Genomic DNA, 13,668 nt, shown 5'->3' on the forward strand with positions numbered 1-13,668 from the left:
CACTATAAATAGAGAGTGAGCCTGACTAGCAAAGACAATAAAGGACAAAGTAACTGGTATGAGTGGTAAAAAGCATTAACTGATCCACCCACAAATTTTCTGACATGGTAGTATGATTCCAGATGTCTGTAACAATGATTAAAAATAATTGGATAGCTTTCTGAAGGACAAGGAATGTTGGAGTCGGATACTTTCAATCCTTTTGGACATCTGCCTTTAAGCAATCCTTTCGTGACTTTTTTTTCTTGCAATGCTATACAGGATTTCTAAGGAAGCAAATATTAAATACACACACACACACACACACACACACACACACTCATATATAGGTATATATTGTCTTGATTAAAAAGCTGAAGATTTATCTACATAAAGCCAAAAGTAAAACAGTAGAAGCTCAATGTCAGGCACTGAATCCCTTCACCACCCTACGGGTCCAACTCGTCCTGCTGGCTGCTTACTACGCATTAGCCCTTTCACAAATAAAGAGACTTCTCTACTTTGAGCAGGGCACACAGCCACTAGTCAAAGGCTACATTTCCCAGACTTTTTGTGCAGCTAGACATGGCCATGTGACTTAAATTCTGGTTAGTGAGATACAGTGAAAGTGTTACGTGGAACTTCTAGGAATTTTGTTCAAAAGAGAAGTGTCTCCTTCTTCCCTTCATCCATCCTACTGCTTAGAACATGAGTATGAGGCAGGAACTCTAACTTTGGAGTAAGAAGAAAGGAGGAATGTGGATGCCCAATGATTTCACAGAGCTATTCTGAAAGCCCTGGACTGCCTCCCTTCTTAGAAAACCCCAGGTTCCTTTCAAAAGAGAGAGGGGTGCCTGGCTAGCTGCATGGGTAGAGCATGCAACTCCTGAACTCGGGGTCATGGGTTTGAGCCCCAAGTTAGGTGTAGAGATTATTTAAAAATAAACATCTTTAGGGTCGCCTGGGTGGCTCAGTTGTTAAGTGACTGCCTTCGGCTCAGGTCACGATCCCAAGGTCCTGGGATCAAGCCCTGCACTGAGCTCCCTGCTCAGCAGGAAGCCTGCTTCTTCTCCCTCTTTCACTCCTCCTGCTTTATGTTCACTATCTCACTGTGTCTCTGTCAAATAAATAAATAAATAAAATCTTAAAAAAAAATTAAAATCTTAAAAGAGAGAGAGAGAAATAGGGTGCCTGGGTGGCTCAGTCAGTCAAACATCTGCTTTTGGCTCAGGGTCATAATCCTGGGGTCCTAGGATCGAGTCCCGCATCAGGCTTCCTGATGGTGGGAAGTTTGCTTCTCTTCCTCTGCCTCTGTACCTCCCCCATTTGTACGCTCTCTCTCATGCTCTCTCTCGCTCAAATGAATAAATAAAACATTTTTTTAAAAAAGAGAGAGAAATAGACTTCTATTTTGTTTGAGCCATTATTTTGGAGTCTCTAGTATACACACCTGACCTAATTGTATTGATACAGAAGAATGAGTGTCCAGACAGAGGACCAGGCGAGGGCTTGCTGATGGATGGTCTCACTCACCACAAATAGACTTTTTCTTGGTGGGATTCCCTGGATTGTGAGAAGCAAGTCAAGATGAGTACTACAGGTCCTTAGCAGGACTAAACTTCAGGTACTTCCTCCGTAAGAGGTCTCTATGTGTCATTACAGGCACTTAATAAATATTTGCATGAATCACTATAGTAATCATTCCAAGCCACTATTCTACAATGGTACTACTGCAGAGTAACTTCCATCACTCCAATCAGCCATTATCACCTCCCTTTATATTTACAGATAGATTTCCCAGATTTCTCTAGAGCCTCTACCTCTAACCCCCAACCACTAACTCTTCTAACTACAATGTAGCTTCTCTTGTTTTCTCTATGCTGTAACAACCGAGAGAAAATGAGCAGAATCTTATTCTCATGGACCAGAAGATCAGTGTGTGCTCTCCTCCCTGCTTCCTTCACACGCAAATCTTAGAATGAGTATTTTTAATGAAGCAGTAAAGAGTCCTTTCTTCCTTCTGTCTTAAAAAGCGCTTATGTTTTAGGTTTGTGGAGATACAAGAAGTTGACAAGTTCTTTTTTGCACAGCAGGCTTGCAGTCCAGTTCCTGGCACAAAGCTGCTCAGTAAGTCCTTCACCTGGGATGGAACTGGGTCCTGGCACCCTTGCTCACCCACAGATGGGTTGTCTCTTCCTGCTGTGGGGAGTCCCAGGGACTACCAGGCTTGTCTGTTGTTGGGGCTAAGTTCTGGGGAGAGTTCCCTTTCATTAAGTTCGTCATCAATACATGTACTGTGGCTCAGTCTTCAGTGCTATTATCATAAGCAGTAATACACCTAAGCCTAAGCTTAAAAGTTGTATACGTAATTCTGTCTTCATTGACCTGGCAGAGAGAGGAGTGGGGTTTGGACCTGGGACCTTAATGGCTATTTGCAAAGCTCAGAGCTACACCCAAGTATCAGTATCCCTTTGATAGCTGTCAGGACTAGGCCTGATAGCCATTTTTCTTTCCTGTCCCTGCAGGCCTTGTCCTGTCCTGGAGAGTGCTAAGCATGGGTGGAGCAGTGTTAAGAGGGCACTTAAGGACATGAGTAGTGGCAAGCATGACAGTCCAGGTGATCAAACGGCAGAAACCAATCAGAATCTAGCAGGCCGGGTTAGCATGAAAGAGGCTCCTGATCCTTAGTCTTTATCAGCAAAGATACCAGCACACCTGGGTGCCCGGCAGTCAAGGGTCATTCTGGCTATAGGCAACTGGGTCACAGCAGATAGAGCGGACAAGGTTCAAGAAGAAACAACTATGAATAAGATTTCGAGCAAGTAAAGGCTCAGTTACATCCAGAGGATTCTAGCACCAGGGAGAGTTCTAGGGGTACAGGGCTTTTTGGGCTTCCAGTTCAACAGTGCTGAGGACCTACATTACTCCCAGATTAAGCCTACCTTTCTTGGGGGCATTTTTTATGTTCCACCGTGCTGCGTATTTTTTAGAGTCTATATTGAGGACTGAGAAGGCCTTGATTAGTTAGGAGAAATCCAAGGCTTCTGGAAAGGCAATCTCTTCGCATCTTCTAGTGAACCTTTAGGCTCTAAGTCTCACAGAAAAGCCATCTCCTCCTCGTTAGTACAAGGGGATACTGAGAGGTAGGTGTGTGCACTGTGTTGGGGGTGGGTGTGAGAAGAGGGTTGTCCATATTTTTCAAAAATGCCATGCACCATACTCCAAGGGAGGAGAAGTCTGTTACCTTTCCAGCATCAGAGTCCTTATGCTCAGCAATCAATGAGCCTGTGTTCCACACCTGAACAAGAGAGGACCCTGACAGGATTTCTATCTCCCTTCCCGGCCTTCTGTTTCCTTTAGTGTTTAAATGTATACACTTTCTCACTTGGCCTTTCTTATTTCTTTTCTGTTCTTCTGCTTATCATAGTCAGTGAACATAGGGCTCCAGAATTCAGAGGAATCTGGATACAAAAATTGAAAATCCTAGCGAAAAGATTAGAAAGTACTTCTTTCTATGAATTAGACTAAAGAGAATAATCAATAGTAACAATAATAAAAATATTGAATACTTGCTATATACTAAGAGCTTTTATGGAGGTAGAGGACATAGAAAAGGACTGGTATAGATTCTGGAACTAGATTGACTGGATCGGAATCTAAATCCTTCTGCTTATTTGCTGTTACCTTAACTATCTCATAAGGTTGCTGTAAGGGATAAAATGAATTGATGCATGAACAAAAACTGACACAAAAAAACCCAATAAATATTAGCTAGTATTATAAAAAAAAAAGTGTCTGCTATTGCTATCATCATACTGAATTCTCATGAGTTAAGTCTCATGAGTTAGGTATTATCATGAGTTAGTTGGTGTTATTATACTTGCTTTATGAAGAGGAAACTGAGGCCCAGAGAAGCTGAGTAACTTGCTAACATTATCAGATTGCAAAAATGGCCACAATACTTTGAAGCTTCTTCCATCAGCAGGTAGAATCTGTTCTCCCATCTGGACCTGCTCTATGACTTGTTTTGACTAATAAAATGTAGCAAAAGTAACACTGCATAAATTCTGAGCTTAGGCCTCAAGAGGCCTTGTGGCTTCCACGCATGCTCTTCTTGGGAACCCTGAAACCATCATATGAAGAAGTCATGTTTAGTCTGCTGGAGGATAGGAGACTATGTAGAACAAAGAGGATCCATCATCCCAGCCAAGGTCCTTGAGCCCTCAACAATCAGCCCTGAGCCAAAGAGCTCTGACACAAAGAACTACCATGCAATTAAGCTGGGTCCAACACAGAATTGTGATCTAAATCTATGGTCCTTTTAAGTCACTGAAGATACTTAGTAAGTAGCACAGCTAGTTTCAAAACCCATGGCGCCTGGCTCAACCTTGATCTTTTCTCCCTTGTTTTCTTCCTTATGTGAATGGGAAGACAGAGATTTTTTTTTTCTAGATAATGATAAGCTTCATTAGTTGATAAGCAAGTTCTCTTACAGTAAAGTCTGGAGACAGACTACTGGCAAGATTTAACTGATATCAAGGAGACAGCCACTCAAAACATGATAAACAGCCTCTCAACAAGTGCTGCTGGAATAACTAGATGTCCACAGACAAAACCATAAGCCTTGACCTAAACCTTACAAAAACTAACTCAAAATGGATCATACACTTAAATGCAAAATGGAAAGCTATAACTTTTTAGCAAAAACAGAGGAGGAAATCTTCAGTATGTAGGGCTATACAAAGCCCACAGACTTGAACCCAAATGTACAGTCAATGAAAGAAAATATTGTTAAATGGGACATCATCAAAATAAAAAAACTTTTCTCTGTGAAAGATCCTCTAAAGGAATGAAATGACAAGCTATAAATCAGGACAAAATACTTTCAAACCACTTATCTGTAAAGGATTGGTATCTAGAAGAGAAAGAACTTGAAAAATTCAAAGCTAAAAAACAATATAATTAAAGATGAGAAGGAACCATTTCACTAAAGAGGATTTAAGATGGCCAACTAGCACATGAAAAGATGTTCAACACTGGGGCGCCTGGGTGGCTCAGTCGGTTAAGCCTGCCTTCAGCTCAGGTCATGATCCCGGGGTCCTGGGATCGAGTCCCACATCGGGCTCTCTGCTCAGCAGGGAGCCGACTTCCCCCTCTCTCTGCCTGCCTCCTGCCTACTTGTGATTTTTGTCTGTCAGGTAAATAAATAAAATCTTAAAAAAAACCACACAGAGTTATGATTACACACTTATCACAATGGCTAAAATCAAAGGGTGACAGCATCAAATGTTGATAAGGATGGAGAGAAGGCGGACTGCTCATACATTGCTGGGGGGAACGGAAAATGGTACAGCCATTCTGCAAAAACCGTGCGGTAGTTTCTACACGACTAAACATACAACGGCTATATGATCCAGCAACTGAACTCTCAGGCATTTATCCTAGAGAAATGCAAACTCTGTCCACACGAAATCCTGCACACAAATGCTCACAGCAGTCACACGCATAAAAAATTAGAAACAACCAGATGCCCTTCAATGGGTGAATGGTTACACCAGCTGTGGTATACCCATAACATTAAATACTACTGAGTAATAAAAAGGAACCAACTGATAACACACAGCAACTTGGATGTTTCTCCAGGGAATTATGCAGGGTAAAAAAAACCCATCTCCAAAGATCACATACTGTATGACTTCATTTATTTAACATTTTTTGAAATGACAAAATTATAGAAATGGAGAACAGATTAGTGGTTGCCAGGGGTTAGGGATTGGGAGGAGGAGGACAGACATAAAAGACAGAAGTGAAGGATCTTGTAAAGGTGGAAACGTTCTTATCTTGACTAGATCAATGTCAGTATCTGGACTGAGATACTGGAAGAACATGTAAAAGGGCATAAGGGATCTCTCTGTATTAGCTCTTATGATAGCACATTAATCTCCAGGGTCTCAAAATTAAAGCATAGCTACAAAAAAGGGTAAGAAATAAAAATAGCCTGTAAAAAAACTTCGGGAAAATAGAGGTAACACCTCATTTGAAAATTTTTAAAAAAGGATTTTTCTAAAAGATTTTATTTATTTATTTGACAGAGAGAGAGAGAGATCACAAGTAGGCAGAGAGGCAGGCAAAGAGAGAGAGAGAGAGGGAAGCAGACTCCCTGCTAAGCAGAACCTGATGCGGGGCTCCATCCCAGGACCCTGAGATCATGACCTGAGCCGAAGGCAGAGGCTTAACCCACTGAGCCACCCAGGCGCCTGAAAATTTTTTTAAATTTTAAATTAATTAATTAGGCATACAAAAAGCTGTAAAAAATTAATGTGTACAACTTGATGATTCTGTAGATATGTATACACCTGTGAAACCAACACCATAGATGATGCCATAAAGCTATCACCTCCAGAAGTTTCATTTTATTGATAAATACAAACACTTGCAACATTTCACCAGTAGATTGTTTCCTGGTTTACCCTTTGTCCAATTCTGCCAAATTATACTTTTTTCTCCTTTAAAACCTTGTGTGAAACACACTTCCAAACTTCCCACATCCTTCTAAGTTTCCTGTGGTACGTACGGGATCTGGAGAGGGCTGTGGATTGGAGCCAGGGAAGGAGACGCTGGCGGAAGGGCTGGAAGCCAGAGCAACAGACTTGTCTCAACATGCTGTGACGTGGTCACCGATCAAAGTATCTGCAGAATACATTTTTAAAAGATGAAAATGAAAATAATAGGCAATTAACTTTATTTTCTTCCACTTTCTCATACTCTCAGAGTAAAAACTTGACTCTTCTGCTCCAGACTCCTCTGTATTAGGCACACTCTTACCTGTTCTGTATATAGAAAAGAAAGAGACAAGAAATGGCTCCTTCCCAGGTCCCACCTCTATCCTTCCTTTCCTGGGACCTCCTTAGTTTTTATGGAAGCAAATCACAATTCAGGTTTATAAATATTCTGAGTGACAAAAAAGTTAAAGTACAAGGTTTCTGTATTGATACTAAATCTTCACTACAATTCCTACACCATTAGGGAGACTCAAACAAATAAAAAACAGATCCAACATCCAATAAGCAGCCATCTCCACCTTCCTGCTATCACCTCCCAAAAGAACTCTGAAAACCACATATTTGAATGTCTGCTTGATCCCTGCTGACACAAAAAGAGGATGGGAAGGCCAGAGGCTATTGTCATCTTTCCTCCTCCTGCCCACAGGAATCTAAAGCTCACTCTTGCATGCCTGGCGGAGTGCAATGTCTGCAAATGGTCGGTATTTTAGGGGTGCCTGGGTGGCTCAGTGGGTTAAGCCTCTGCCTTTGGCTTGGGTCATGGTCTCAGGGTCCTGGGATTGAGCCCCACATCGGGCTCTCTGCTCAGCAGGGATCCTGCTTCCCTCCTCTCTCTCTGCCTGTCTCTCTGCCTACTTGTGCTCTCTCTGTGTGTCAAATAAATAAAATCTTTTAAAAAAATGGTCGTTATTTTAAATGACTATGGGCATATCCCATAGAGGGTGAGTACCTGGCTAGAAACCTGAGCTGCGAATATGGTGGTTATGGGCATTTTCCTGCCCGGGGTCAAACCAAAGATTTCAGATAAAGAATAGTTTATTTCACAAAAAAGTAGGGGGCTCCCTCCTATATATGCACATGAGAATAAGCCATTCATTATTGCACCTCTCGTGTGACAGGGACATTGCTGTTTTCACAAGATAAGAAAAACACTGCACCCTCTTTGCTTGCAAGCTTCTTTTTAACTTTTGCTCTATGGATTGGTGAATATATTGCAACCCTCTTACACGTGTCTCAAAAGACTAGCAGTTAACCCCACAGTGAAGAGAAACAAGAAGTAGTATGTATTGCTCTTCAATTTATATAGCTCAAAGGAACAGAAAGGGGAGAGAAGAGATTGGCAGGATATATCTCACAGCTGCTGTAAATAGGCAACAGAATGTGTTAAGTGCTGTCCTTGTTGACTTCAGTTTGTGAGAGTCTGGAAGATCCCAAGGGAAAATTATCTGCGTAATATTAAGGAGGACATAAGCCCCATGGTCTTTGTGTGCTGCTTATATAAATTCCTTTAGTAATTTTGTTTTTTTTTAAGATTTTATTTATTTATTTATTTATTTGTCAGAGAGAGAGAGAGAGAGACAGAGAGAGCACAAGCAGGGTGAGTGGCAGGCAGAGGGAGAAGCAGACTCCGCGATGAGCAAGAAGCCCTAGGACAGCTATGGCAACTAATCCCAGGACCCTGGGGTCATGACTTGAACTGAAGGCAGATGTTTAACTGACTGAGCCACCCAGGCATCCCTCCTTCAGTAACAGTTGCTAAGCAATTATTTACATATGAATTCTCCAAAAGGAACTTCAAGAGGGTAAAATAAATAAATTGTGACACTAAAATTCTAGTTCTGTCTCTTGAAAACTTTCTCAGCAGCTGTAGCATTCAAAATTGGATATAACCCTACAGGTTATCTTTTAACTGGTTTATCGTTACTGTTGCTTTTCCCACCTGGATTATCAACTTCCCACCGAAAGCAGGGATAATTGGACAAGGAACACGGATTATGGACAGATTTGGGTTTCAGCTCTGCACTTGTTATGTGCTTTCTGGAAGGTTACTGAATCTTTCTAAGCCTCAGTTTCCTCTATTGTAAATCAGGGACAATAACAGTAAGGACTTCTTGGGATTATTGTGAGAATTAAATGAGACAATGCAGGGAATCTTGAGTACAACAGATGCTCAACAAATGTCAGCTGTGGTCCCTCTTCTAAGCACTAATGATGTCCTACAACTTTCTCTTTATTTCCTGCAGGATGTGTCATAGGCATAAGAATTCAATGAATATTCTCTGATGGACATAATCACAAATTAAGCTTACTGCTTACCTCTCTCTCTCTCTCTTTTTAAAAAGATTTTATTTATTTATTTGACAGAGAGAGAGGAGGAAGCAGGCTCCCTGCGGAGCAGAGAGAGCCAGATGCGGAGCTCCATCCCAGGACCCTGGGATCATGACCTGAGCTGAAGGCAGAGGTTTTAACCCACTGAGCCACCCAGGAGCCCCTGCTTACCTCTCTCTTATCTAATAACTGAAAGCTCTCAATGTTCAAGGTCACTAACTTGTTAAGTTCAAAATTGACCTAGAAACCAAGTCTCCCTGGCCTCTCCCCTGTACCACACAACCTCTGACTGGCTGCAATGAATGGTTCTCCTGTCAGAGCTCATTAGGCTCTCTAAAGCAGACAGCTGATTCCAGGGAGCAAAGGGTATGTGTGTGTCTAGACTCAATGTCTTATCAGCTAAAAAAAGTTCCCATGTTTTGACTCTGGTCATTTCTGAAGTACCTCTTTCATTTGTGTTTTTATTTTTGTTGTTGTTTTTTAAGATTTTTAAAAAATTTATTCAACAGAGAGAAAGAGGGGGAGAGAAAGCACAAGCAGGGGGAGCGGGAGGCAGAGGGAGAGGGAGGCTCGATGTGGAGCGGAGATGTGGGGCTCGAACCCAGGACGCTGGGATCATTAACCGACAGAGCCACCCCAACGCCCCCACTCGTTCTAAACAGAAGGCCTTTATCTTACTGATTTGGACAAAGAACGTAACTTTAGTCCCAGCAAACTTCACGCAGAAACACAGACTTGGTATATGGTTCAGCACTCAAAGACAAAGACCGTGTGATAAACCTAGGTCCCTCAGAGAGCAGGGGATAATGATGGGGGGCGGGGAGTCTGGGTGCGTCCTGGAGTGCCACGGAGGTACTCCTCACAGACCGTGTGCCACACTGCAAAGGGCAGTCGTGAGCGAACGCCCCCGCTGCCGGGGGCCTGGTTTTGAAAGAGAGGGTCACGAGAGCCCGGGCGTGGGGTGCGGCAGGGGACCCACACACAGGCCGCGGAGAGTCGGCGCGTGGCCGGTTACCAACCAGGGTCCATCACCGGCCGCGGGGCAGGTGCACTGGAAGCGGAGCCCGGACTCCCCGAGAGGGGTCCGCTGAGCCCTCAGGCCTCCACCCGGAGCGGTTCCTCCACGTGGGAGGAACCAAGCGCGGCCGCGGAGGTCCGTGCCCCAAGCCCCTCGGAGCCCATATGGGACCACCACAAGGCGGCCGGCGCTCCCTGGGCCGCCCAGACGGCCGCCGTCAGTGGCCGCGAGCCCACACCCAGTCTCGGGCCCGGCCTCCCCGCCCGCCCGCGCCCCCACAGCCCCCTGGGTCGCCCGCGGGCCGGCGTTCACCCTTTCCCCGCGGCGGCCCGCGCGCCCCATCAGCCCCCGCGGAGGCGCTGGCGCCGCGCCATTCCTGCCGCCATCCCCGCCGCGTACCTGCTTCACGCCGCCGCCCGACCCAGCTGTCCCGCCCCGCCGCCTGGTCCGCAGGCCCCGCCGCCTGGTGCGCAGTCCACGCCGGGCAGATTCTGGCGCCGAATAACTCCCCTTTTTCTTCCGTCCACGTCCCGCAAGATGACGTTACGTCAGCTGCGTTGGAGTAACGCAGGCCGCGGAGCCTCCGCTGCTGACGTGGGGCGAAGGGCCGAGCCGGAGCTACGCTGCGCCAACAGCGTAGACCCTTGGAGAATCGGGTCTGCGCTCCACGTGGCGGGGCCCCGCCTGCCCAGACTCGGGCAGACGCCTCCGGAGGCGGGGCTCGAGACGTCTCGGGGTGCAAGTCCACGTTCTGCTGGGGGACGGGGGCCCCACCGGGCTTCGCAGGGAGGCGGGAAATATGCCTGGCTCCCGTAGCTGTTGGTTGATCCCCATAGGTGTGTCTGTCAGTGTTGAACATTACATCCCCGGCGCGCCTCAGAAATACGGTGGAGAATATACAGAATCCACACTTTCGGCAAACTTCTGCTGTTGAAGTTCGAAAATTTTGTCACTGCAATAAAATGATTTGCCGCCTAGGTGTCTGGAGGTTTCCCCAAGGGTTCCAGCCCAACTCTTGCATTGGTGAGAGTATTACATTTAAAAATAGTTTTATTAAAAAAAAAAAAAAAGTTCTATTTAATCCCTGACAACGGGAACCATTGCAAAGGTGAATGCAGATCCACCCTTTAAATTAGAATGGAGTCTCCTTCTTCCCTACTCGTGTTTTCCTCAGAGGGCGTGTTTTGTATGGGCACCGGCAGGGCTGGCCAAGTGTGGGTATGGGGAGCTGCACAGCCCTTGACTGGAGGTCAGTGACAGGGAAAAGCGTCTTCCTCTTCTTGAGAACATTGCTGGACCTACTTATTCATTTCCTCATTCATCAATTGCCTACTTGAAATGCCAGGGTTCCCTAGGTGTGGAGGAAGACATCGTCCCTTCCTAGATGAATTCATAGCCTTATGCGAGAGACAGATAAGAGAGCAGATGATTACAACACAATGCGATTAATGCTAGAGGAGGGGGTGCCCAGGTAGTCAGGTAAGGCTTTTAAAAGAGAGTAGACATTTGAATTGTGCTTTGAAGGACAAAAAAAATAAGTCGTTCACCTAGAAATGGGAAGTGGGATCATATGAGGAAGAGGGTATGCATTAAGTAAAGGCATGAGATGTCCTATGAGAAGACGCTGCACAGAGGATGTGAAAAAAGAGATGTGTTTTGGGGGGGCATCTTGCAAGAGGATTTCTGTGCTCCACTAAAGAGCCTGAATTTTATCATCCTCAAAGATAGAGAACCATGACTTTCAAAGTACCGGACTGGCACAATGATAAGAAATCATTGTGTGTCTGAAATCAGTAAGGGTAGAAGCTGGGAGGCTGCTTACACTAGTGCAAAGACCCAAATAAGAAATGGTCACCGGAAAGGAGGCTCCAGCAGTGAGCATGGGAGCATAAAGTGGGGAGAGCTGACATCACTTACTACTTTAAAGTTGGGGGTGGTGGTGAGAGAGGAGGAGGGATTCTTGCAAATCTGATGATGTTGCATCATAGTATGTTAGGAAACAGGGGGGTAGTTCTTAGAGGTGAAAGATAACAGTGAACATGAGTTGTCAGCTCTTTAGCTTTGAAGTAGGCTGGAGGACACAAAAGTAGTAAAAGTGCTTTCCAGTAAGTTTCATCTGGTACTTCAGCTTTTAAGATTCTTACCACGAACTTCAAATTAGGTAACCATAGGGATAGCTAAGGTCATTGGAGACAGCCCTTCTCCACTTGAGAAATCCTTTCCTAGTTCTTAAGTCGCACGTTGCCTTAGGTAATTGCTTGTCTGCCTTCCCTGCTAGAATATAAGATCTTGAGCATAAAGCCACATAATAGACACTCAATAAATACTTGATAAATAAATGAATTTAATTCCTTTGGGTTTAGTTTTCTCAAATAAGAAATGGACTAATAATTCTGTCATTGTCTATTCCATAGGGTTGTTAAGAGGAGAAGATACAGAAATCCTTTAACACTGTGCATTTCTATTAGTTATTTTTATGACTATTTTAGTATTAATATTCTACCCAGTGAGGAGAAAGGAATGGGATATGTGACTATGGATTGGGAGACCAAATCTAGATATATAAGCTAGTTTGCTCCTCTGCAGAAATAAAGGAAATAACTTAGCCATGGTATCCTTCCTGCATATGATTTTTAAAATACCTTTTTTAAAAGATTTTATTTATTTGACAGACAGAGGTCACAAGTAGGAAGAGAGAGATAAAGGGAAGCAGACTCCCCACTGAGCAGAGAGCCCAATGCAGGGCTTGATCCCAGGACCCTGAGATCATGAGCTGAGCTGAAGGCAGAGGCTTAACCCACTGAGCCACCCGGCGCCGTGATATATATATTTTTTTCTTTAGATTGGAGGGATCCTTTGTCTCAGCAAATGGAAACAGAACTGGCCATGACTAGAAAGTCACAAAGGAAGTGGACTATTTAGAACTGGACTATAGGAATGCAGGATTGAGGACTATTCCTTTACATGTTATGGAGCATTAGTTTAAGTTATCTTAGCCTTGGGGTCTTTAATTGTTGATAATAGAAACATCCAGTTTAGTAGAAGGAGTAACAGTCTCCAAGAACAAGAGGTAAAACTGAATCTCATGAGGGGTGGGTACAGGCACTGGAAGCTGGGGACTAAAACTACCCTTCCTCTCTGGATCTCTTATTTACACTTCTCTCTGCACACCTGTTTCTCTTTTCCCTTTTAAGGTAGGCTCTTCATCAGTTAACACTTGGTGGAAAACAGCTTCCTCAGCCCTCAAATATCCTTAGTTAGGGCCGGCTCCTGACTTCCCATCTTAGTCCAGTTCCAAAGTCTTAGGAGAGAAAATCTTACTAGCCTAACTTGGTCCAGGACTCCACTTTGAACTAGTCAGCTGTGGAGAGGCAGAATTATGCAGGTAATATGAGCATGGAGGCTGGGCCCACCCTTGGCAGAACTCTGAGTGATGGGAATTCTAAGAGAAAAGGTAGTAGGCTAGGCTGGCAGACATATCACATGAGTTGGCAATGACAGGACAGACACTTAAATGAAATACGTTTCAGCCACACTACACATGTAGTTCTGCAAACCAGGTTGCACATCAGAAGTACCGGGAAAGCCTTTTAAACATACAGATTCTTAGAACCTCCTTTTCCCTCCAGTGAATCAGAATCTTGAGGAATAGGGCCCAGGAATCATTATTTTCATAAAGTACCCCAGGAGATTATGATGTGAGTGGCATTTCAGAACCCCTGATTCCAAAAAGGCCCCAAATGCCAAATAAATACATCAATAGAAAAGGGAAGTTACTCA

The 13,668-nt window shown here is 44.3% G+C and overlaps 1 protein-coding gene across 4 annotated transcripts in view; it reads right to left on the reverse strand.

Annotated features, from left to right (window-relative positions):
• The window catches only part of ALDH18A1 (aldehyde dehydrogenase 18 family member A1), a 42,392-nt gene extending 31,871 nt beyond the window's left edge, over positions 1 to 10,521 (reverse strand). For 2 of the 4 annotated variants that reach the window (XM_059398215.1, XM_059398214.1), the window contains exons 1-2: positions 10,288 to 10,521; positions 6,554 to 6,669 (exon numbers count right to left, since the gene is read on the reverse strand). In XM_059398215.1, coding sequence (XP_059254198.1) covers positions 6,554 to 6,641 — 88 coding nt within the window. In that variant the 5' untranslated portion in view covers positions 6,642 to 6,669; positions 10,288 to 10,521. The remainder of the gene's footprint in view (positions 1 to 6,553; positions 6,670 to 10,287) is intronic. The other 2 variants (XM_059398218.1, XM_059398216.1) reach the window with 1 other exon arrangement.
• Between the last annotated feature and the right edge of the window lie 3,147 nt (positions 10,522 to 13,668).

This window comes from Mustela nigripes, chromosome 4 (assembly GCF_022355385.1).
Source record: "Mustela nigripes isolate SB6536 chromosome 4, MUSNIG.SB6536, whole genome shotgun sequence".
In the NCBI taxonomy this organism is placed as follows: Eukaryota; Metazoa; Chordata; class Mammalia; order Carnivora; family Mustelidae; genus Mustela; species Mustela nigripes.